The sequence below is a fragment of the Carassius carassius genome, chromosome 18 (assembly GCF_963082965.1).
Source record: "Carassius carassius chromosome 18, fCarCar2.1, whole genome shotgun sequence".
Taxonomy (NCBI): domain Eukaryota; kingdom Metazoa; phylum Chordata; class Actinopteri; order Cypriniformes; family Cyprinidae; genus Carassius; species Carassius carassius.
Genome location: NC_081772.1, coordinates 12,220,102 through 12,245,656, shown reverse-complemented (window position 1 = coordinate 12,245,656; position 25,555 = coordinate 12,220,102). Strand labels below are relative to the sequence as shown.

Below are 25,555 nucleotides of genomic sequence, written 5' to 3'. Positions count from 1 at the left end.
ATTTGTTGCATCCAGTGGGGACATAATCACGGATTATAATGACAATACCAGCGGTTCTCAATTCCAGTCCTCGCACCCCCCAGCTCTATGTTAACACACTTGATTCAGATAATCAGCTAGTTATAAGTGAGCTCCGTGCATGAACCCTGTTCCCATTGACTTGGTCCCTACACAGTGTTCATTGCTCTCTACTCCCTGAGCAGGGGAAATCTTTTGTTTTAGTTAGTTTAAATTACTTCACTTCGGAACATTCATTCACAGAATTGCGCTGCGCAACGTCTTCACACACGGACAAGTGTGACATCATATACCTCTGTAATAAAATACAATTTAAATTCATGTCTCACAAACTTCACTTCGAAGTGGAATCATGGCAGAATATCCTGTGATGTCCACTTCGCAGGGCACTTATGTTCGAATAGAACAAACATCTGAAGTGATAAGAGAAACATACAAAATGTGCAGAGCAGGGGAGAGCAAGGACTGGAATTGAGAACCGCTGACTTATACTGTCTTTTTTTTTTTTTTACATATTGTGTAGTGTTGCATCGCACCACGTAAACATAAAACCATGTCTGCATTTGTGGTCGGAGAAATAACAAACAACAAGTGCTACTCTACACTGCTCAAAACTTCTCCATAAAATGCACTGCACACATCGGAATAACCACTAATTTCTAGTTTTGTCCTCTTTTGGAAGGCCAAACAAAGTAGTTTCACTTTCACAAGGAAACACACAGCAACTTCACGACATGGCGACGGCGGCAACAGCGAGAATAAAAGGTACGCCTTCTTTCTTTGCATGAACATTTGAGCAGCATTATGCAAATCTTCCCTCATCGTGACGTAGGGGGCGTGTTTTAAATGAGGCATTTTAGGAAGGGTGTGGTTGAATCTTAACTTTGATAAAGAATATCTCTTTGGATTTGAGACTTCACTTTACAGATCTTCTTTATGCACCAAGAGCATGTGACACTCCAAAGAGAAAGGAAAAGTTGAAATCACATCACATGAACCCTTTAAATAGTAAGTATTTACATCTATGTACTTGTATATGAAAACGTCACCTTCTTTCTGTCAGAGCATTGTGACTGAAGTGAAGGATGAGCTGATGAAGAGGGTCTGGCTGAACTTCAGCTTCTTCTTCCTCTTCTTCCTCTACCACAGTCATGTGAGTTTTCTGCAGGAAGAGCCACTGAAGTTATAAAAACAGCATTTCCCACAATCAGCATTTTTTTCTGACTCCAGCTTTTTTCCTATAACTATAATCAAAAGTCTAATTTTATAGACATTGTTTTCTGTGACAGCTGTTGATGATGCACGAACACACTCTAACACTGCAATCATCCTCTCACTCAAACCATGCTTCTCTACCCAGGGCTAGGCTAAATTCAGAATTTAAGAATTGGCTCCCTTTTCAATTAAGTGTAAATTTGAATTCAGTTGCCCATGACCTGTAGGATGAGGAACTGGAACAAGGAGCAAAGGAAATTAGTGAATTGCAATACAAAGAAATTTAACAGTAGTCAACACAACAGCAAATTATTCATGGCAGATCACTTCTACTGTCACCCCTCTTTCACACCGCAAGCGTGAGCGGTGCGTTAGCGTCCGCGCAACTACATCGTCACTGCAGCAGCAGACTCTCGCGAGTATTCACACTGGAAGCGTATAAGTACAGCATCACAGCAGCGGCTGCAAAGCGTGTTCGGCAGACAGTATAACCATTTCAAACAATGGGTATAATTCTATCAACATTTGTTTTTATAAAAATACACCATACTTTCACCCAAAATGATTAATTAAAAAGTTTAAATGGGTAAATACATATACCTTTATACTTAATTTTCTTTTCTGTCATAATTGTGAAAACACTAGACATCGGCATTGTTGTTAAAACTCTTGACATGCTTATTCTGTGCATTTTGAGCACGTTTTGTGTTAAATCACATTTATTGTCCTTCAAAAGTGTGCTTTCACTTTAATTGAGCGTGAGCAGCACAGCAAAAATAGACCGGACACCGAAACCCCCGCTGCACTGCTGTTCACGCGACGCTCCTGCTTGACGCTCACGTCAATGCACTCATTGATTAACATGGACGCCGAAAAAAATACACGCTGCTCGCGCGCCGCTCACGCTTGCGGTGCAAAGAGGGGTAAGTCTTGTAAACTGTTTGAAGAGATCAATTATAGCAGTCTGGAAAATAAGACTTACATTAAAATGATCATTATCTAGTGTTTCTGAAAATATTTCATACATTGCATGTATGATAACTTGTTTATGGGTAACTCATTATGAAACAATAAAATGTTTTAAAAAACTACTATGAATTTCTTTGAACTTCCTTAAATTCAAATTACAATTACATTTCTGCTTTCTGTTCTACTTCCAGTTCAAATTTAGGAGCTAAATTCTCAATTCTAAATGGTGCACAGCCCTAAACAAATAACTTCTACAGTATTACAAATCAAACCATTACATCATATACACTTCCTCACTAAAACACTAAAAGCTGTTCTCCCTGCTCTGACCACAAACATATGAAATAAACACATTTGATAATTTATGCAATTTAGTTTCATTCCAGTCATTTTCACCATTATGCCTCCAATAGTTTGCTTCCTGATTTTGCTGCAAGAGGCTATGGATTTAAATTAGACATGCAGTTATTTTACACAAAGACACACTTACTGTAAATGTAATCAAGATCAGTTCCCTTTCGAAAGGGAACTCTACACTACGTCAGAATGACGCTTTGGGGAACGCCTCAGGCGTGACAGGTGTCTGAAATCACTATCAAATCACGGCAATCATAATGACCGGCGACAGCCCGTGAATCATTAACGTGAATGATTAACGTGCGACCTGCAAGTATAAAAGGGAGCCTTGCAAACATGACAAACATCCTTTTCGTCTTCAGGGACTGTCTGTTTGATATCGCTGGAAAAGTCGGCAAAGAAAATGAAACACACGGAGAAGGCTGAAAGCTTCAGGAAGTGTGCGGATCCGTGCCCAAGGTATTTGACGCCGGGTGATTCACACGAACTGTGCGTTCTCTGTCTGGGCAAAGAGCATGCACAGGCGGCTCTTGAGGGAGCTGTCTGTGCAAACTGTGAGCGTTTTGCTTTGAAAACGCTCCGCTCTCGTCTAGCCTTCTTCTCGAGTGAGGAGGGCTCACCATCTGTACCTCGTGGCTCAGGTCCCGCTCGCGCTGAGGCAGAGCGGCGACTCGCGTCATGGGGTTCCCAGAGGGATCTCGCCGATCGTCTTGAGAGGGGTGTTAACCTCTCAGATGATTCGGCGGATGACGAGGGTGAGTTGCAGGTGGATGACGAAGAGGATTTTTCTCCTACTGTTCCTGCAACAGATGCTCTTCAGGACGGGCAGGTGATGGATGATGAGGAGGTCATTCAGGTGGACCCTGAGCCCTCTCAGCCACCCTGCCCCGTGTATGCTGAGCTGCTGGATGTAATGGAACGCGCCACTGACAGGTTGCAACTGCCATGGCGGCGCGTTAGGGGAGAAGTTGTTCGTGGCAGGCTGGACGATCGATTTCTCCCCGGCCATAGACCACCAGCTCAGGCGAGCCTTCCATTTCTTCCTGATCTCCTTACTGAGATCGAGAGGGCATGGAAGAACCCATACTCTGCTCGGATCCACCGACATCAGCGGGCTAGTTTCGCTGATGTTGAGGGGATCGGCGAGTATGGGTAGGTGTCGATGCCGCCCATTGACGAGACGTTTGCGAACCATCTCGTGTCTGGGCGGGCGTCGACACTGAGTGCTCCAGCCCTGCCATCCAAACCGCTCAAGACCACAGCGCGTTTGAATGGCAGAGCATACACGCCAGCGGGTCAGGCCGGTGCTGCCCTGCACACTATGGCGGTGTTGCAGGCGTACCAGGCCGACCTGCTGGGGGATCTCGACCAGGGGGCAGGGCTGTCCCCTGAGGCGGTGGCTGAGCTGCGCCGCACCACAGATCTTGCTCTCCGGGCCACTAAACAGACTGCCGCTTCGATCGGTCGATCGATGGCGGCAATGGTGGCCACGGAGAGGCATCTGTGTTTGAACCTGGCTGGCATCGGGGAGAAAGAGAAGGCCTTTCTCCTTGATGCACCGGTTTCGCCCTCTGAACTTTTTGGCACCTCCGTGGAGGCGGTGGTTGGAAAGTTCAGGGAGGCGAAGGCGCGCTCAGCTGCGTTTAAGACCTGTATACCGCTGAGATCCGGATCCGAGCCCAGACAGGCGGGAGAGCCTGGCCCTTCACGACCTGAGGGCTGTAGACAGGGCCAGAGAGCTAGTGTCGCCTCTCGTGCACCCCCTCCATGTAGGAGCAGGTCACAGAGGAGGCGTGACTCCCGCAGGAAAAAGAAGGATCTGAGGGAGGTGATCCAGTACAAACGATCACAGCGTTAGTGATGGATCATCTCCTGGAGGGCTGTTACTATCCTAGCCCTCTCCTCTTTTTCCCGACTCCCCAGGCATTTCTTACACCAGGCCTGGGGCTGGGTCTATGATGAGAACAAGGTTCTGATGGCCCGCCTCGGCTTGGTTGGTGAGAGCGCCTCTTTCAGGCATGTAAAGTGATGGCCCCCAGGTTCATAGAGAACTCTCTGGCGAGTCTTCACTCTGCACGCCGCAGGTGAACTGGTTGGTTTTTAATATAATTTCTGTGTGTATACTAACACTGATTTGTATTTCTCTACAGACCTTGTTCCCTGTATAGACCTAGGGAGTCATTCTTAGAGGAGCAATGAGGTGAGGTATTGGAACTTCAGGGCCCTGAAGCCCCCCCCCCAGCTTGTGGCTAGAACGATTTAGGGAGAAGCTCAAAAAAAGATTTGACTCCCATGTGAGTAGGTGATGGCCTTCCTGTCATGACATTTTTATGCGTGGTGGGCCACCACTCATTTCTATGTTAGCCTCAGGGCTTTAAGCCGCCTAGGGGTAGAGTAGTTGGTCTTCCTAAAAAAAAAAAAAAAAAACTTTTTTACTTTAGGTTTAGACTGACGCTGGCGCTTCAGATAGATCTTATGTCCTACCTTTCGGTTTGTGACATTGGTATCCTGAGTACTTCGCTCCCCTGGCAGTAGGTTGAGTGTTTCACAGCCTCTCAATCAAATAGGCTGTGGCTCCTCCGAGCCCTCAGGTAGATCTATGCTTGTAGGTCGGCCCTAACCCGGGCCGCCTCTGTAGCTGGCCTAGGCTATGTTTGGGATGTTGGAGGCGTTTTGCTAAGTATAGCTGCCGCATTTTATTATGTGTAGGCTTCCTCCCCGAGATTTCAGCCTCCTCCCTTAAATGGGAGTTGTTGGCCAAAGCCCGCCCCTTTCACTGCATTCAGGGGTGATAGAGTAATGCAGGGTGGTAGTTGAGGTATGATCCTTCAGGCGGGTCAGGCTGTCTTTCGCTCTGCGATGTGATAGTTTGCCAGACCCTGCCGAACAGAGCTACTTGTTTTTAGGCCTCTAGAGCTGGCTCCACTCAGCCCGTTGAGCTGAACCGCTCGGACGATGGGTGAAAGTTGGTTGGCTTGCAAGCAAGCTCCGCTCCCCCAGGCTGGGCACAGGACAAATCCCTGTCACCCTTTGGAGCCACTTGCAGGCCCGCTCCCTGTCTAACATTTCAGGGGCATATGGTGTTACTCCCCCGCTAACGCAGGGTAGTTTTGAGTAATCCATTCTCAGCTCTGTATTATCTACCTCACACCATGATGGCTCCGGTTGAGCAGGGAGTTCTAACTACATTTCATTCCGGTATTTGAACTCCGCTCCCTTGAAGCCAGAGCATTGCCATGAGCTGATGCCCTTGCATTTAGTAGGTAGGCCCTTAAAATGGGGCCTCCACTAGGCAGAGTGGCGTATGTTGTACTCCCCTGCTATGAGGGTATTGCTTTTTGCTGAGTACACTGCCTTTGGCAATGTGATTAGGTACCAGGATGCTGTAAGCGCTGTAGTAACAGTTTTTCTGCCTTGAAGGCTGCACAGTTAGGTAGTAGGCCCCAGCAGGCCTCCTTGACTGGGTAACCCCTAAGATAGGGCTCCTAGGCCAGCTCACCTTTGGTGGTTGGCCCTGGTAGTTTGGGCAGAAGACTCACTACCGAGTAGTAGGTCTTAACAGGCCTCCTCGGAGGTGGGTCACAACATTGTGGAGCATACACTAGGTCAAAACTTTAGGAAAGTTTTTTATTAGTATGGTTCCAGCAGTGTTCATTAAAGTAGCAGAAAGACTCGCTATCAGCTAGTAGGCTCGACCGGGCCTCCCTGTTAGGCGAGTCCCCAGCAGCAGTACACATCCAGCTGATTAGACCGTTTCAGGAAGTAGGCCTCTTCAGGCCTCCCTGAAGATGGGCTCCCACATTTTTTGTGGAGTACAGGTAGTAGGCTTTATTAGGCCTCCCTGAGGGCTGAATCCCTCATACTGTGGTACTAAGTGGCCCTGAGGTTGAACTATCAGGTAGTAGGCCTCATAAGGCCTCCCTGAAGGCAAAGCCCCATAGACAGTCAACTGGACTGCCAGTCTGGCCCACTGTCAGCTGTGGTTTTCAGGTAGTAGGCCTCTCCAGGCCTCCCTGAAAGTAAGCTCCTTCATGTCATGGTTCTCTGGTAGTAGGCCTCACCAGGCCTCCCTGGAGTTGAGTTCCAACATACTTTGAGTTTCCACTTAATGTGGTTTTTCTGGTAATGGGTAGTAGGCCTCTCTAGGCCTCTCTGTAAGCGAACTCCTATGTACTGTGGTAGGCTTCACTAGGCCTCCCTTAAGTTGAGCTCCCAGGTTTTGTGGTTGTCATGTAGCAGGCCTCTCCAGGCCTCTCTGTAAGTGAACTCCCATGCGCTGTGGTTATCAGGTAGTAGGCCTCATTAGGCCTCCCTGAAGTTGAGCCCCCGCATACTGTGGTTGTCATGTAGTAGGCCTCTCCAGGCCTCTCTGTAAGTGAACTCCCATGCGCTGTGGTTATCAGGTAGTAGGCCTCACTAGGCCTCCCTGAAGTTGAGCTCCCACATACTGTGGTTATCATGTAGTAGGCCTCTCCAGGCCTCCTTGGAAGGTTAGCTCCCACTTACTGTGTGTTCCACTGAGCATGGTTTTTCAGGTAGTAGGCCTCTCCAGGCCTCTCTGAAAGTGAGCTCTCACGTTTTATGGTTATCAGATAGTAGGCTGCACCAGGCCTCTCTGATGGTGAGCTCCCACATACTGTGGTTGTCAGGTAGTAGGCCTCTCCAGGTCTCCCTGAGTAGTTTCACAGTGGTGCTGGGTTTTGTAAGCTAGTGGCCGCTTATTTTCAGTTTAGCAGACCTTATCAGGCAGCTACCAAAGGTGAGCTTGCGCCCTGGCTCGACTCAAGTTTTTATTCTCTGCTACGGGTTCCCTCCTGGAACCTCTTTATCTTGCTACAGCCTGGTTGCCTACCAGGTAGATCTAATGCTCCCCTCACTGAGGGTCAGTATGAGTATGTGGTCTCCTGAGTCTGATCAGTCTGTCGTAGGCCTCTCATGAGGCCTCCCAGTTAGATCAGTCCTTAGGCCCTCACAGGCCTCCTTAGTGTTTTGAAACACAAACACTGGGTTGATCCGTGGATCGAGTAGAGAAACTCCCCTCGCTGGCAAGGGTTGTAATGCACTATGCTGAGTCATACTCTCCAGGATATCCCGTCTCTGAGATCCGGTCCGAGTGGTTCACTGCCTGCTTCGCAGTCCCTCGGGTTGGATGCCTTCCTAAAGGCAAGTGTCCAGAGGCTCTGTCTTCGGACAGACAGGAAGTGGCCAGACTATAGTGTCTTGTATGGTGACACCAGGTCAGGCCTGCCTGGTGGCATTTCAGGTGGCACGTTCCCCTGAATAGTGACTGGCTGGGGTTCCCTCAGGTTCCCTAGCCACATTCCCTAGAAGGGACCCCTTCTAAGAAGTTGAAGTTGTGGTCCTAGGCCCTTGAGCAGGCCCAGGTAGACCTTTCACTAAAACTATGTTTATGGAGGTTTTTCTGTGGTATCATATAGCTTGGGCTATGACCGTAGGGAGTGCTGTCACTGACAGCCCAGTGTGACCTGAGGGTGAGTGGTTCTAGCGTTTCATTTGAATTTGCTAGTTCTGTCAGTTGTCACTGCCGCTTGGCAGGCACTCCCCTTAGCATGGTGGCGTTGGTATATCGTTCCCCAAAGCGTCATTCTGACGTAGTGTAGAGTTCCCTTTCGAAAGGGAACGTCTCAGGTTACGACTGTAACCTATGTTCCCTGAGAACAGGGAACGAGACACTACGTCTTCCTGCCATGCCTCGGGGCCTGCCTGCAACAGTCCCTTCAGACGATAGGATGTTTGTCATGTTTGCAAGGCTCCCTTTTATACTTGCAGGTCGCACGTTAATCATTCACGTTAATGATTCACGGGCTGTCGCCGGTCATTATGATTGCCGTGATTTGATAGTGATTTCAGACACCTGTCACGCCTGAGGCGTTCCCCAAAGCGTCATTCTGACGTAGTGTCTCGTTCCCTGTTCTCAGGGAACATAGGTTACAGTCGTAACCTGAGACGTTTTCTCTGTTCAGGCCTTGTGAAGCGACTTTAAATCCAATATTTAAACTTAAGAAACTACTGATATGTGACTTTACTTGGATCAGATGTGTTGCACAACTGGGCTAAATTTGCTGGATCCTGGACGTCCACTGGGCCTCAGCTGAGAAACACTTGATGGGATGACATAGTGGCCTGAGCATGGTCACTGGGGCCTTGTTGGATGCTCCAGAATTACACAGGATCCAATGACCAGCTCAGGATAAACATGCAAATTCACATGGCAATGGAAATGGCTTTGTAATGTGTGTTAAGTGTAACATACTGCTGCAAATTAACATTTTTCATTAACAAACAAATATTAAATATTACTAAAAGGGTGACTTCACAAGATGTTAATAATTGAATGCCCAATTATCAAAGTTTACCATTAATAATAATACTAATAATAATATTACTAAGAATTTATTCCAGAGTAATTAAATATTTCATCAGCGCTCAAAAGAATTCCTGCTAAATATGAAATACATTATAAATAGTGCTGTCAAATGATTAAATGTGATTAATCGCTTCCAAAATAAACATTTTTGTTTTGTTATATATATATATATATATATATATATATATATATATATATATATATATAAATTCAGACATACAGTATATACATTGAAAATGTTGTATTATATATACATTTATATATATATATTATATTTTATATTATATATATATTTAATATTTAAACTTAAATATTTCTCTTAAATATATACATGCATGTGTTTTTATTTATATATACATAAATATGCACAGTACACACTCATTTATTATGTATACAAAACTTTAAATTTGGATGTGATAAATCGCGATTAATCGTTTGACAGCACTAAATATAAATAATAATATGTTATATATTCTCATTTAAGACGCGCAAATCAGGCGGGTCGATTTACTGCTTTACTGCGTTAAAACTGCTTTACTTTAGCTTTAGCTGACATATGATCTCTACATGAGGTGAACATGCCACCGACTCTCACAACAAACGAGACTTACGAAAGAAAGACGACACCCAAAGAATAAAGCAGAGCGTCGCGGGGAACGTCCGCTCCTCTTACCACGGCTGCGCTGAAACGGACTGCTTTTCTAGTGAGATGGCGGGAACTGAGGCTCAGCCGAAACTCATGCATGCCTTGGCTGCTGTGCCTCGGTCGGTAGTGTGTCACGTAACCAGCAGAGCTGAACACAGGCCAGGATGAGTACATGAGGCGGGCAGAGACGTGCTCCCGCACCTTAGCGGGCACAGTGCTGGCCACAGAGCATTCGGCCGCCGAGAAGGCACCAGCAGGCACACACAGCACACAGGGCAGCGCAGATGCCCGCCCGGTACTTACTGCCAGGTCCTGCACTAGCTTCTCCTCAAAGGAGTACTCCTCTGTCTCTATCCAAAGTCTTTGATAGCCACTGAGGTAGAGGTTAATTGAGCGATGCCTGAAGAGTGGGGGGGAGAGGGAGGTTAAGAGGAAGATGAAGGAAGGAGGTGCATTCTGTGGTGTGAGAGGAAGATGTACAGTCCATGGCCTCATCTGACTGGTCACCTTAATGAGGAAGTCCATGAAAGCTATCATTTAAATGATCACTGTTGCACAAAAGGATACTTGAGGTCAAGAACCTTCCACCCACCCTGAAACTTCCCAACGCTACATAAACTGAAGAGACCCACCAGAAATGGAAGGTGACCATTCAGAGTGACGGCGCTAACTGTATGCTTGTGCTCAGCCCTTGGAGAATGGAAGAGGAGGACGAAAAGGTTGGGATCATGAGTTCTCTTAGTCTGACATTACCGTTAGCATGGAGAACAGACGGTCAAAGCTGGAGGTATGGTACACCTTTTCCAGCCAAACGTACCGATAGCCGTTCAGGAAGTAATTATTATTTTTGTATCTAAAGTGTGTTATGGAGACAACAGAAAGGGACAGGTTTTAGGAGGAAGAAGAAAGTAGCATGAAAAAACACCAACACTTTGCAGCACATTTCAACAGGATGGCACTAGAGGGAGTACAGAAGGCATAAAGACGCATATGGAAGGAAGGAATAACTATTTAGAAAACTTTCAGAAGTACCTACTGAGTCAGTTTATTTTAAAGCTGAATGCTGTGAATGAATATTGCAAAAGCTGTCATTGTAATTTAAAGGCTTTCAAGGACATACCTTGGTAAGTTGTAGAGTGGTGCCATGCGGAAACAGGCAACCACGGCACGTTTTCTTTGCTTTGACAGCAGCTTTTGAAACACCATCTTCTTATTCCTCAGTGGCTGCTCAACCTGAGAGTGAAATGTAATGTTTAACACAAATAAATGTTTTATTTCTGAGTGTGATTAAAAACTTAAATTAAAATGTAAGAGTATACTTGCTGTTAAAGACAAAAATAGGCGGTAAAAAACATTGCATGGGTCAAAATTTTATTTTTTTTATGCCAAAAATCATTAGGATATTACGTAAAGATCATGTTCCATGCAGCTATTTAGTAAATTTCCTACTGTAAATATATAAAAACGTACTTTTTGATTAGTAATATGCATTGCTAAGAATTCATCTGGACAAATTCAAAGGTGATTTTCGTGATTCAAAGGCCAAATATTGTCCGATCCTAATAAACCATACATCAGTGGAAAGCGTATTTATTCAGTATGTATAAATCTCACTTAAGACTCAATCTCTGGATTAACTAAACACAGTTTGTGATTTCAGCAATTAGTGGTACCTCTTTACAATTACTGTAGGTTTAATTTGTAACATGAGTTAATGCATCAGGTATCATCAACTAACACTGAACGTTTGTTACAGCATTTATTAGGTGTAAAATAATAAATATTTAAATTTAATTGCATATTTTAAAAGTATTGCTCATTGTTCATGAACCTAGGTTAACAAATTGAACCTTACTGTGAAGTGTTAACCAACAAATAAGGATGCTGATACAGAGTAGGTACCATAGATGAGAAAGGACATTACATAGCATGGGTGAATTTAATTTTTATGGCTGTTGTACCTGATCAAGGTGGTAGACAGCAGCGGAGATGGCCTGAACTCTCTCCACGTTTTGCTCTGGGTCTGGAGGTCCCTCATTCTTCACCAAAACATCCTTGTAGAGGTTCAGCTGCCACTGCACTGCTGGATCTGCTGACTGTGATGGGAATGTCAGCCAATGTCAACATATCAGCATCTAATCATGTATGTGAGATTGTGATTTGCTTCTCCAGACCTTCTCCTGAAGATGGAGGTTCTTCCTCAAGTAATCCTTAACCTCATCATCTGTGTCTTTCTGTTAAACAAAGAAACAGTTAGATGTTGCTTACAGATATCCAATAAAGCATAATTAAAACAACAAGAAATACACTCACCAGACTGTAGCGGATCTTGGCAAGGGAAATGAGCTCCTGGTCTCCAGGAGTGCACATGTTCAGACCAATGGGCAACATCTTCTTGTGAGCTGCTATGATAAGAGAAGTCTGAATGGAGTACAACTCTCCTCTTCTCTTTTTTCCTCTTCTCTCTTGGTCTTGACCCCCAGACTGGTTTTACAAAGCGATATATCACACATAAAACGTAATGCTTTTTGTTTTCATGAACACATGTCCCCAGAGGATATTTCCACTTTGGCATCACTACATAATTAACTCAGAGCTTTTGGGTCCAATATAGCTTGCAATTACTTTATATCACACTTACTTTTGACATCTTCGTCTTGCTGTCTCCAGTGAGGAATGCCAGGTTGTTAATTTCATTTTGCACCACAAAATTTTGCTCTTCCCTTTTAAAGTTCTATAAACAAAGAGCAGAAACCAGCTCTGGAAATCTTGAAATAATTGGCAAATTCTTACAAATATTTGTTGAAGCCCTACAGAGAACTTACATGAGATTTACACCAAAGGATGAAAATCTCTGACACCATTTTGAAAAGTTCAGTTGAATCTGAATCTGGTTGCTTCAGCCATTTGGATCTAGGCAAAAATCAAATGAAATTATTAGTAAAAAGTGATCTCTGTAGATTGTAAATTTAGCAGCATTTTTTAAAGCAGCAATTATACCCAAAATTTGGCAGTGGCCATCAACTCCCTCTGAGGTCATAGCATAAATACCTGTTGTTGTCCACATAACGAATGAGCATTGGATAGAAGGCATACAGATCCCTGCAGAGAACAGCAAACTCATCCAGAATCTGCAGTTCAGCTTCCTGAGTGTCTGTCCTGCTTTCAGACCTAAGCAGCTCCTCCTCAGCCACTATCTTCACTGTCTTCTTCTTCAGTTTCTCCAGCGTCGGCAGAAAGTGTGTTCTAAGAAGATCTGGGCTAGCCTTGCTAATGATAGGCTGGGTGTATACTAAACAGGAGAGAGTTTACAGATGTTTGAGAAGGCACTGCAATCATCCTGTACCAGAGCATGCTACTCTCTATCAGATTAAGTTCACTCTCACCTGCAAGTCTTTTCATCCATGGGGCATTTTCAATGCCAAGGTTGTTATTGAGAATCTTAAGGATATTGCCCAGAATTAGACTGAGATGCTCAGATGTGACAGTTGTGCTGCAATTGGAATTATCTGGGAAGCTTTCTGGGCCTTTTGCCCACCAGTAAGACAGGTAGTTACACAACATGGGCAGGATGACCTCGATGACCTGTGGTATCTCTGTGTAGCGTGCTCCGGATTCAGAAATGTCACCAATGTCCTTCATCAGGCTGTCCAGATGGGGCATCTCAGGACACATCTCCTCCACAGTGTCTGGCATGCTCAAAACTGTAAAAATATTCAATATTATGGCTACAAATTTATCAAATTATCTTTTTTTTTCTTTAGGAAAAGAAATTTCACTGTCACCAAAAGATCGATCTGCCTATTATGATTGGCTGCTAATGAACCATATTTTCATTGTATGGTTTCTCACCGAAAACCAAATTAATTCAAATAGTCTCCGTTCCTTCCAAATATACTCACTAGCTTGTTCTCTTGGTGTCTTGGTGTTGAAGACAGATTGGGGATTGTGCATATTTAGGTGGGGTTCCAGGAATGCAACAGGCATGGCTCCAACCAGAGTAGATAAACATTCACCCAGCACTGGAAGCTGTCTGTAAAAGCCCAACATAGTCATCTTAGTTTCACGAAGAAACAGATCGAGAACTAAACAAAAAGTTCCCACAGAAATAAAGTTTTTTGTACTTTTCCACATAGATGTTCTTGCCAGTGCCCAAAGAGTAGAGGCTGGTCAGGATACGGTAGCAGGACAGCTGAATGTCATCCACTGAAACATTCAAGTGCAATTATTTTCCTTACGCTAAATAGTGTTTTAGTACATTTCAAGAAAATAAAAAAATATTTAAAAAAACATGCTACTGGACTGCCAAATTATAAGACAATTCAAAATAACAAATGGAAAATAACTCTTGCAAAAAGCAAGCTTACACAAACGTAATAAATTTTCTATGGAAAAGTCATTCAAATCCTCTTTCCCCATTTCCATGGCAGCTCATTAATAAAAATAAATTCTGGAAAAAAATATAATTCTGGTAGTCATTCTGGTAGTCATTATGACTAAGCATCTAATCTAACTGAGAAATCATAATGATAATTTTTTTCCCCATAATTATGAGTTAATATTGAGGAAAGAATTTTGAAAAAAATAAAATTATATTTATATAAATAAAAATTTATGTATTAGTATCCATAATAATGAGAGACTTTCTATTAATAATATTTTAAAGGATCATATGATGTCGCTAACAAAGAACATTATTTATTATTTACTGCGTAAGCATAAATCCATGTCTGCATTTGTGATCAGAGAAAAGACAAACAACAAGCACTACTCAAAAGTTTGAATCATCAGTGGCAAATCCTTTACATATGTAATATGTAAATGTACTTACAGACTGCGAAGACTGTGACTGAAGTTCTTAAAAAGTCTTAAATACATGAGTTTCTCATTATGAGATGAGATCTAAGAATTGACTCATAAAACTAACATCATAGGTCAAAGAACAGCTGACTTACAAAGCAGCTCCGCTTCAAACTGGTATTGGGTGATATGCTGAAAAAGAACCGTCAGGATGGGCATCAGGGCCGCTGAGGTGTAGCTGATGATGTGGGTAACGCCCTTCATCTGTGTGCGTGACTGACCCATCTTCCCTAGCTTTAAGTTCTCCAGAGTCTTCTCCAGGTCTTCTGCTGCATTCTCAAAGAACGTCCGGACACCAGCCTTTACCAGCTCTGAGCCAGACTTCATCACAGTCCTATGGGTCAAAACAGAATCAGTTTAAAACAGCTGAGACATCAACTACCGCTGGCTGGTTAATGATTCGAGTTGCCATGAGATTTTGCTTACTACCTGAAGTCCAGTGAGCGGGACAGGATGTGCAAGCAGCTCACCATGGTGGTGGAGTCACTTCCTGAAAGAACAGACAGTCTTAAAGCTGCGGAATGAATTTCGCAGAGCAAAATGAAGCTCAGTTATAAAAAGTATTTGAATATGCTTGAGATGTCTCACCAAAGAGTGATATTCTATGTCTGACAAGGGCTGCCAGCTTATAGAATAGACTAAGAAAGAATGGTTTAAGTTAGTATGACAGTAAATAAAACAATCCTTGCATTCAAATTATGCAAAGAATATGCAACAAATTTATAAATAAATAAATGTCAGAGACTTCAAGCATCATGGCTCCTTTAAAATGTAAGTGCCACTTTATGAAAATGTGAAAAGTGTGTATTTCACTGAATTCAGTATATACACTGATGGAATCAGAATTCTGACATCTCCGAATAAATATGGGAATCTTTATACCAGATTTATACTATTATATTTTGAAAGTTAACTAGTTAACTATTATTCTACTTTTTCAGGATGCACTTATATAATATGAATTTATATGATATGGATTTATATGGTCTTATAACCGATTTTGTCTTTATTATAATAGCAGCACCTGGTGATCATCTCCTTCTCTTTGTTGGATGCATAGCCACTGCTGCTCAGGCTCATGTTGGGGGATGACAGGAAGTACAAGCAGTGGTTTTTGAAGTACTGATCTATGAGGGGCAGCAGAACCTACATTGAAAGCGATCAAGAGAAAAACTTTGTAAAAACTGGGCTTTAACTTCGGAAATATTACGTTTCTAGACTGTTCTACATATGGTAAGAGAGTGTTTGCTCGAGAACTGAATGCTACCTTAGCGAAAAACTTGATCTCTTGATCATGGGGAGATTTTTCTGTCTTCCCACTGGTAGCTATAGCCTCTAAGTCATGCAGAGAAAACAAATGATCAGCTTGATATGTTAACATAGATTTTTCTATCAATACATCAATATGTTACATTCATCATTTTTCTCACCAAGATGAGCAATAAACTCCTGTGCAGAATCTACATAATTCAAGAGCCTCTTGAGAAACTTAAAGGCGATCCTCTTTTCCATAGAAGAGGAATCCTGCTCCATGTCCTTCAGACCTCTGCATATGCACAGAATAAAAAAAACATTCATTATAAATCGTACAGAACCTGAACATTTGAATGGTACTGTTTTTTCTGATTATATAAGACAGAATTTGAGAGTACACTGACCTGCTGATGGCGTATCCATTGACCTGCAGGAATTTAAAGAGTTCCTGGGCCTTCTCTCGATCTCTGTACTTCTCCTTTGCCATCAGCGTGTCGTATGGTACCAACAACGGATGACTTCCTCCTCCTTTCAGTGACAACACACAATGAGTCAATGCATCTGGGATAGCTTAGACAGGATTGAGCCAAACAGACATTTTCCAGGAGAAAAGCTTCACCTTTACTGTCAAGTTCCCTTTTCTTCTTTTTTGCCCAAATGTTGTGGTAATTTTCTGCAACTGTTTCAACCATCGCCTGTTGAAATGATTTAATTGAAAATAAAGATTTAATACACAGTAAATGAAATATGCATTGTTCGTAACAATTCGATTCGTACTTGCCTGTAGTTCTCTTGATAGAATAACATTTTCCAAATCTTGTGGGGCTGGAATAAACTCACCCTGTTAAGTGAAAAACAGACAACACAATGTGCTAAATGCACTATGACAGACACTACAAAGAAAATAAACACCTTCCTCCTGTCTAAAATTACCTGTGAGGACTCTGATGTCTTGCGCTGTTTCTCTGTTTCCCTTTGCTTGAACATGGCCTCTCCTTCTTTGGTCCTCTCAATATTCCATCCCATTGCTAACATGCTCTTTAGAGTCTCTTTCACAGGACAGCGGTAACTCTCCCTTTCCTACGCACAGCGACGGATTTAAATAGATTAAAATTCGTCCTTTGAAAATGGTATTGGTGTTAGAGACAAAAGTCAATACGGAAGAACGTGATTTGGATTTGATGGATTTGATACCTTTTCACTCAGTGCTTTGTACTGTTTCAGCAGTGGATGAGTTCTAGCTTTGTCATCTACTTTATCTCCCGCCGTCCAGCCAAGAGCGATCTATCGCCATACAAGATAAAACAAGCAGTCATGCTTTATCTAATTCAACAGAAGTAGACATCGAGTGGCAGAATAATATGTGCAAGATTAATGGGATGAGTTTTAACCATGTCCAACCTTCTCAGAGGACCATTTCTCATGGGAATGCTCAGCAAACTTGCTTGCAATGTAATCTAGCTTTTCAGGCAGCGAGATGCTGTAAGACAAACAGTATAGCATGGAGTCCAGAAAGGTCAAATGGAAGGATTTCTACATGTGGTTTCAGTGTTTCAATGGTACTTACTTAGCAGTGTTAATTGGCTGGGGGTCAAAGTTGCCTTGCGCATCCACAGAGGCCTGCTTAACTAATGTGGATCCTGGACTGGAGTCGACGTAGTCAGGTGGTATGGCACCAGCTATGGCACTAAGACATGGCATGGCCATTTTGAAAAGCTCTGCATCATATTTCTGCAAAACAGACAATGTATTTAATGACTTAATGAAGTACGATTTAAAAAAAATACTGTGTACAGTGAGACCTGATGCAATGACCACAGATGTGTACTCTACCTTGACCAACAATTAAACAATACATCAGACATATTCAATTCATTTTTGTGTCAAAATCATCAAATTTAATCATATAGTTTTTGAATTATCTCAATTTTTTGTTTTTGTTTTTTACAGCAGATATTGATATTTGCGATAAATTGAGTTAAAATCTCTGTGTCATTATAAACCTGTATGACAAAAGATGATATTTTGAAGACTGTCAATGCAACCAAACAGTTTTGGTGATCACTAAGGAATGGACAAAAAATAAAAATAAATCTAAAAGACCTTAAAAAAAATATCTTTATGTTACAGTAGAAAATAAGTCATACAGGTTTGCAATGACATGAGAATGAACAATTAAAAAAAAAAGCAGTTAATAAAAACCAATTATTTTCCCAAATTTATACTGAGGTATGTTTTGTACCTTTTGAGAAAGAGCATCGAAAAGTCCCCAGAAGAGTTTCTTGGTGAGGTGGAGTTCCTCCTCTGTTGCCATGCCATAGCTGCCCAGGCCTGTCGGCAGACAGTAGTACTTCCAGTTCTGTTCATAGTGATTGGTCAAAAGCTGCAGGGGTAAACAGATATGTGGATTAAGCGGTCAACATTCAGGATACTTTAAATCATACTTTAAATCATTAAATCATACAACAGACAGATTGTGTTAAAACATCCCTCATTATCTAGAATAAAGATTGATTTTATACTTGGATTTGATTTAGGGAATTTTCTTGGTTCACATGTCTGAAATATTATTTAAAGGTGTCAGTTCTGCCAAGCCCTCTTCTGATAACCCTGCCCTATAGTAGGGTGATTATGACAGGGTGAGACAGCTGCCAGCAGAGAGACAAGGTGCTGAAACTGTGAGGAGAGTACGACCTGCTCACACCTGCCTATCAAAGGATCATGAGTAGAAGGATTTGTGCTGACTCGTGGTGACAGTTGCATCAGGTAATGTGCAATCCAGATGCTATGTGAGTGTGTACGGTGTGTAAAGCTGTCAAAACACAGAAGTTATAACTACAAACCGAGTGACCTCACTGTAATGAAACATACTTTTCAACAAGGATGGCGTGTGTCCTGTTATTGCTGTGCATTTGCACAAGCTGTCTGTGTTGTTTTAGCACCTGCTTCATGAAAATAATTTAGCAAATTGTAGGTAACGGTGCAAACGCACTCACAAAATAGATCCTAAACATAAATCACATGGAATATATCTTGTGTTTTTTTTTATGACATTAAAAGCACCACAGTAAAAGCACAACTGTTTAGTTAATTTGTCTCTAATGTTCATATTAAAATAAATAATGTAACCAAAGGTTAATATGGAGGAAATGTAGACTACCATTAAGGGTAAGTATGTTTTTGGTTTTTGAAATAAATTATTTATTTTATTTAGCAAGGATGCATTAAATTGAGGAAAAGTGACTATTTATATTTCCAAATAAATTCTGCTCCTTTGAACTTTCTATTAATCAAGGAATCCTGAAAAAAAAAATTCTCAGGGTTTCCACAAAAATATTAAGCAGCACAACTCGATAACTATAATAAATGGTTCTTGAGAATTAAATAAAGAAATTAGAATTATTTCTGGGTGGGGGGGTGGGGGGGGGGGGTTTACTGTGAAACTGAAGACTCTCAGTTTGTCAGACTTTTTTTGTTTCTGAAGACTTTGCTATCACAGGAAGAAATGACATTCAAAACAGTTATTTCAAATCCTAATAATATTTCACAATCTTACCTTCTTTACTGTATACTGATCAAATAAATGCAGTCTTGGTGAACATAAAAGACTTTTAAAATTCTTACCAACCCAAACTTTTGAATAGTGGTGAACTTACATTTACTGTTTACAAACTCACCTTAATGGGCATCTTGCAGTACTCTGTAAGCTGTGGAACATCAAATACAAGACGACGCAACAGCTGCTGTAGCATTGATGGCCGCAGATGCCTGGAGGAAGTATAAATAACATCAGATGATACCTAACCTACATTCCAGCAATTTCTAATCAATTTCAAGTGGTATTTACATGCAGATGGCCAGTAGACATTCATCAATAGCATCTCTCTGGGCCTTGGTGAGTGATCGGCCCTTTGAGAGGCGATAGATAGTGTGCAGCGTGGTGTCAACGAGCATTGCATAGTGCTCAGTGTGAGCGAACAGATGAGCACAGCGGGTCAACAGAGGAAGCACTGCGGATCCAATGTAGCGGTTCATGGCCAGGGCTGTCTCTGTGGATCTGAGCACCTCCTGATGGATGCAGATTAACATGAAAAACAAATCATCATGGAAATGAGTTGAATGCATAAATTTTTATAATGATTAAATTTAAACAACTTTAATAATACAAAACCACAAAATGCATTATTAATTTTATAGCTAAATTAAATCCTTTCGATATTTATTCAGTGTCTACTTTTTGCCTTTACTGAATCACTGTATTAAATGGTTGGCATTACATGAACCTTTTAGGCTTTTTCACACAAAGCATGATACATTTATGTCTGCAACTTTTCTCTTTTTTGCTTTGCAAAGCACACTTACTGAGTCCAGGGAGGCTGATGCTCGCAGATCTGGCAGGAAGCCCACCTCCAGCAGGTGCATCAAGAAGCTTTGGTCGTCAATACCATAGACACGGTCCAGGAAAAGCACCATGGGTGCCTTGTGCTCCGGACAGAAACTGGCATTTATATCTGGCTCTGTCACAGTGCCATCTAACCAAACGAGAGAGTTAAAGAAAATGGCATTAGGGTTATAATGACTGCGGAATGAGGAGCACAGATAATGAAACACGTGGGGATGTAGATGAAATTGAAAGAGTAACAGCATCAATCAATCTTAGGTACAGAATGGGTTTCAGAGATTATGTCTTCAGACTCTTTCAAAGGCACCTAGTGACATGTACAAACCTTTATTGACGACCGGCATTTTGAGTGGAATACTGATAATTCCAACCAAATCATTAGTGGGAACTAAGGAACGGAGGATGGCCCGGATACGCAGTGCTTCACCTTTGCCTTTGTTTATAAGCTGTAAAACAGCATTGGTATAATATTAAAGTGAAGCCATGTACAGTGCAACAGCATTATACTGAAGGAAATTTCAAGTTTTGCCCCTAGCTTTGTAGATCAATACAATGTGTCAGAAATGAGCACTCACATGCATCTCAGGTGCACAGCGACCCAGAAGATCAATAAGGGCTGAGTAGAAGGACATAATAGAGTTGCCCATGTGGGCGACCTCCTCCTCCTCTTCATCCTCTTCGATGCTGTCAAAAGAAAGAGTGAACATTCTTATTTTAAGTCATACTCGCTCAATCCTGAGTCAAAGCGTGGGGTGGTAGTACATCTCAAACTACATTTCAACTTTTCAACTCCACACCTAACATAAAACGGAGGATTTGAGGGAAGAATTCAGTAGTCTTACGTGGGTGCAGCCCCCTCGGGTAAATTTGGCAGATCTAAAGTAGGATCTTCTGAGATTTTGATGGCTTCCTTCATGGCAGCGAGTAAACCTTGCCCTCCCTCTCCTCTGAGAGCAGGTCCAAAGCACTCCGGGCGCCTGATCAAAAGCTTTACCACTACATTAGCGTTCTCTTCAACACTTTCACCTGAGATGACCAGGACACAAACACACACACACACACACACACACACAATAATAAAAAAGTAAAAAATAAAAGAACATAACATGAATTATTATGAATTAGTTGTTTTCCATTAACCAAGACACAAAACAATGAAAACTCATCTTTGTGGTAAAGTGGACTAACCATTAACAAAGACAGCAAACCGTAGGAAGGACAGATAGCGTTCTCCTTCTATTGGGTTCCAGCCAATATCTGGGTATCCCCTGGCAATGAGCATTGGGCAGTTCTGTAAGCCACAGCCTGCCAGATATGTCACCACCTGAAAACACACATGGACAGGGTCCAAAATTAATGGCACTAAAGTTTGGCTTAGCCAAATTTATTTGGCAACCATTCAGCAAGTAACTTTATAAGGTATTACAACACAATACATGAATTACCATAGCTTGATCCACATGGCTTTTTAATCTTATGACGCTCTAGTAAAAACTCAGTGACTGTCACAACTTTTCTACCTCAATGGAAAATATTCCATCATAAGTTTATTTAGGGTGCCTAAACTATTGCTGCTGCTGCTGCTGTTGTTGTTGTTTTTCATCCAGAATTACGGCACATACAGCATAAGGCATATTCCTTCAAGTTATAAAGGATCAAAATGTCATCTTTTTTTAACTTATAACTCTTTTTTTCTTTACAAGAAACCCTTCTATATAAATTAATTGTAATTTTAAAGAATTTTATTAGGCTCTGTCGTGTGAGCAGAGATGATGTTGTGCTGTTACTGAACTGTTACCTTCTCTAGATCAGGTTCTTCAAGTGCCAGAGCTAAACTGTTGTTGTCCATTACAGAGGAAGCAGCCACATCTAAAGGTGTGGAGCCTCTCATTGCTGGGCATGCTAGAGAAATAGGAAACCAAAATTATTTCCATATGACCAATAGGGACAGCAGATTTTTAATAAGGAAAATCACCAACAGATGGCAGTCTTTCCTTTTTTTCCAACTAGGTTTCCCTTTCTCTTGTCCATGTTATAATATGCTATGCTTTAAACGTATAGAAATACGTCATCTTCAGTTAAGGAATTATAAAGAGTTATAATCTTTCCCCAGTTTATGTAAATAATTTCTATTAATTATTGTTTACAACCATACATTTCAGCATATTTGGTTGGATTTCTGATTACAACATTCTGCTGCTTTGCACATACCAATCAGATGTATTAATGATAAAAAAAAATAAATAATAATAATAAAAACTGTAGCTGCATAACACTATCTATGCAAACTGTAAACTGTTAACATAAAATTGTACATCTGTGGATACAGCCCCCAGTCTTATCTTCATCTGATCTGTCCTGTCCTGTCATTGATCTGGGGCTGATAAGGCCTATAAAGGGGTGAGTGGGCTCTCAGCTGCTCATTAATGTGCTGTTACAGGAAACGACTCCTGCAGAGTAAGGTGCTCTTAGATGCACAAGCTATTATTCACAGTCAAAACAGCGCACTGTGCAGGGTTGCCAGATCTCGCTCTAAAAACAAGCTATCTGATCTTATGCAACAAGCCTAACATAAATGACTTTCCCAACCAACATAAGCAATGGTTTTGTTTTCAGGAAGGTGAAGAAAAAAAAAGATATTTTGAACTTGAACAGCAACTCTGCATGTTTGAAGGAGCATGTGACTGGATTAATGACTGATGAAAATGTAGCTTTACAATCTCAGGAATACATTGAATTTTGAAATATATTAAAATTTTATTTTATTAAAAGCCTCTGTTAGCATATGAGACTTCAAAATCATTAAAAAATATTACCGACCCCAATCTTTTGAATGGTAAATCCTAAATCTCTCCTGCATAAATGCATGCCTATGGGGAAAGAAAAATGTGTGCTTTTGTGCATTAATACATTATTTATACATAACACCGGGTTGTAACTCTCCAATTTTTATAGGGTATGTAACACAACATTTGCCTTTCCTCTTTAAGTTGCTGTTCTCTGCAGTGAACGTATGTGCAGCATATATCTTTTTTTTGTGCCCACAGCTAGAATTAGAAAAATCAAATACGTGAGTGTGTTTGTAAAATAAGTAAAAAAACAGACAATAAAATAAACAAACTGCCACTTTGATAAGCAGACATGGCAACACACAGTGTGATTCAGCCCTGCCTGATCTGCATCCCTGAAGAACTGTGTGTGTGTTTGTGTGTGTGATTACCCAGCCCCACACTGCTGTTCTCCAGGAGGTAGCTCAGGTGGTCAAACATAGCCTTCTGGTTCTGACGGCTGATGCGACAGAAGTAGCACAGGAAGCGACAACAGCTGGCCACCATCTTGGGGAAGGCAATCTCCTGAGAGTTAAAAACAGCATTCATTTCACCTCTGCACAGACGGAGATCGTTTCCTTCACACTTCAAATTAATCTTTCATCTTTTTCACATGCGTGTCCTCACACAGTGGCTAAATGTGTGTAATGTAACATACTCTAGATATCGAAAGAACCCCCCCAGACAGACTGAAATATGAGAAGTGAGGCTCCACAGTTAATACAAGCCTCTATTTTGTGTACTTCATCTGAGCAGGGAATATGGTGACCCTAAATGTCTGGGACCCACATCCCATTGCGTGAGACCTGTTTAATGAGGCTGCCAAGCAGAAATGAGAGACACTGTGGCAATGTCATATCTGGCATAGTCAGTGTCATAGTAGACAACCGACAAACCTCAAAAAGGACTGGAATGAAAAGTGACCCATTCCTGTGTTCTTGTCTTAGCTTTCGCCCTATTGCCACCCCTAATGCATAAGGAGGTATTAAGCTGTTAGACATGACGCATCGTATCTTCCCATGTATTATGTGATATCCCTCTAGATATCGTGTTTAGTTTAAGAAGGTTTGGCTGAGAGGGGTTTGGCTTGGATGCACAAGTGTACAATTGAGTCATGGGATCTTACGATCATAAACATCTATCTAAAGTCTATACATTTACATTTGTGCATTTAATAGACGCTTATCCAAAGTGACTTAAAATAGGAACTAAAGTAACTTGTGAAGAAGTCTTTTTCTTTATGATTTGATAAAATGGACGGAAACTTATTAAGTATGTGGATTACAACTGAAGTCACACCATCAGGATATAACAAATCACATATACTGAACATTACCAGAGCCTCTCACCACAGAAAAAGCACCTTTTTGGGCAAGTATGGCTCAAAAGAGTACCTTATTCTTGTCTCCCCCCAGCACATTGACCATGACCTCCATTACTGTCTCATGCATGCCAAGAACACGCATCAGATTTGGATGCTGGTAAAACACTTTGTTGTTCATGATGTCCCTGAGTGAAATAATAAGACAAACACTTTAGAGGATGTAGCTGTACAATGCAGGGATGTTTTGATACTAAACATCTGGCCAATGAGATCAGACAATGGTTGATATTATTATTTTTTTACTATTTTGTCTGAATAAATGTCAAATTAAACAGTGAGTGCGTGAGAATTAGATGATGACAAGGGCAGTCTAAATGTACAAATAGAAGAAATGATGATGCACAATAAAATACTGACCAATAACAATAATGGTATGGTACAGATAAATGTATTTCCCTAGCATGATGTCAGAAGATAAGTCTGGAAGATGAAATTTTACCCCAGGCCATCAATCATGAGCTGGCCCTCCTCTTCTCCCATGCGGACGCTAAGTAGTGAACGGATCTGGCCCAGAGAGGCCAGCAGGTTGATCGCGTCCCCTACAGACTTTTCACTGACAGTGTAGCTCTTCTTCAAGGCCCTGAGTAGCTCACCGATGCCATCATACTGCCTTCTCAAAAGGCTGAACATGCTGCGGACCAGTGCTGGGTCTTGGATCTTGCCCCCTTGTGCCCAGGTGACCATAGTTTGTGATATCAGCTCCTTCAAGTTGGCTGAAGGAGACAAAAGCAGGTAGAGTGAGATAAAAAGATAAAAATATATTTGCTTTGTTTAGGATTCTGTGTATTTCGTTTTGTTTTTTCCTTTAGTCATTCTTAATTAGATTTTTGCAGGTACTGAGGCACTGAATACCGATTAGTGTTGTAACTGGTGTATTGTATTATATTGCATAAAGCATAGTAATATTAATAAATGATTAAGGTGATATGGAACAGTTATTACTAATATTAAACTAAAAATGGCCCCTCATGTAGAAGAGTTTTCAAACCTCTGCTCTAGTCATGTGTTAGGACTATTAGTGTACTGTATGTCGTTTACATCTATTTTCTATTTACAAGCAATTCTGTGTGCTGTTCTTAGAATAGCTGCTCTAATCACATACTTCTCTCATTAAGAGAGTGCAGCACTGGCGCTTTTTATAAATCATTATACAGATTACATCCATTTTAATATGTACCTTTCTTCCCGTGGCTGGTAACATGATTAAAGTCTATGCTAATGAACTAGCCATTTT

At 41.6% G+C, this 25,555-nt stretch overlaps 1 protein-coding gene across 1 annotated transcript in view; it reads right to left on the bottom strand.

The window, feature by feature from the left end:
* The window catches only part of LOC132092399 (ryanodine receptor 3-like), a 94,058-nt gene that overhangs the window by 23,286 nt on the left and 45,217 nt on the right, over nt 1-25,555 (bottom strand). Inside the window, exons 38-74 of the mRNA XM_059498619.1 lie at nt 24,761-25,034; nt 24,332-24,446; nt 23,330-23,462; nt 21,908-22,011; nt 21,298-21,433; nt 20,952-21,135; nt 20,685-20,793; nt 20,435-20,555; nt 20,070-20,239; nt 19,555-19,775; nt 19,385-19,475; nt 17,950-18,090; nt 17,275-17,438; nt 17,109-17,187; nt 16,902-16,991; nt 16,641-16,787; nt 16,489-16,548; nt 16,327-16,402; nt 16,112-16,235; nt 15,884-15,999; nt 15,721-15,788; nt 15,478-15,599; nt 15,042-15,091; nt 14,883-14,943; nt 14,549-14,787; nt 13,718-13,799; nt 13,496-13,626; nt 12,980-13,297; nt 12,645-12,885; nt 12,419-12,506; nt 12,235-12,327; nt 11,907-12,077; nt 11,768-11,827; nt 11,555-11,689; nt 10,714-10,826; nt 9,897-9,993; nt 1,068-1,180 (exon numbers count right to left, since the gene is read on the bottom strand). Coding sequence (XP_059354602.1) covers nt 1,068-1,180; nt 9,897-9,993; nt 10,714-10,826; nt 11,555-11,689; nt 11,768-11,827; nt 11,907-12,077; nt 12,235-12,327; nt 12,419-12,506; nt 12,645-12,885; nt 12,980-13,297; nt 13,496-13,626; nt 13,718-13,799; nt 14,549-14,787; nt 14,883-14,943; nt 15,042-15,091; nt 15,478-15,599; nt 15,721-15,788; nt 15,884-15,999; nt 16,112-16,235; nt 16,327-16,402; nt 16,489-16,548; nt 16,641-16,787; nt 16,902-16,991; nt 17,109-17,187; nt 17,275-17,438; nt 17,950-18,090; nt 19,385-19,475; nt 19,555-19,775; nt 20,070-20,239; nt 20,435-20,555; nt 20,685-20,793; nt 20,952-21,135; nt 21,298-21,433; nt 21,908-22,011; nt 23,330-23,462; nt 24,332-24,446; nt 24,761-25,034 — 4,837 coding nt within the window. The remainder of the gene's footprint in view (nt 1-1,067; nt 1,181-9,896; nt 9,994-10,713; nt 10,827-11,554; nt 11,690-11,767; nt 11,828-11,906; nt 12,078-12,234; nt 12,328-12,418; nt 12,507-12,644; nt 12,886-12,979; nt 13,298-13,495; nt 13,627-13,717; nt 13,800-14,548; nt 14,788-14,882; nt 14,944-15,041; nt 15,092-15,477; nt 15,600-15,720; nt 15,789-15,883; nt 16,000-16,111; nt 16,236-16,326; nt 16,403-16,488; nt 16,549-16,640; nt 16,788-16,901; nt 16,992-17,108; nt 17,188-17,274; nt 17,439-17,949; nt 18,091-19,384; nt 19,476-19,554; nt 19,776-20,069; nt 20,240-20,434; nt 20,556-20,684; nt 20,794-20,951; nt 21,136-21,297; nt 21,434-21,907; nt 22,012-23,329; nt 23,463-24,331; nt 24,447-24,760; nt 25,035-25,555) is intronic.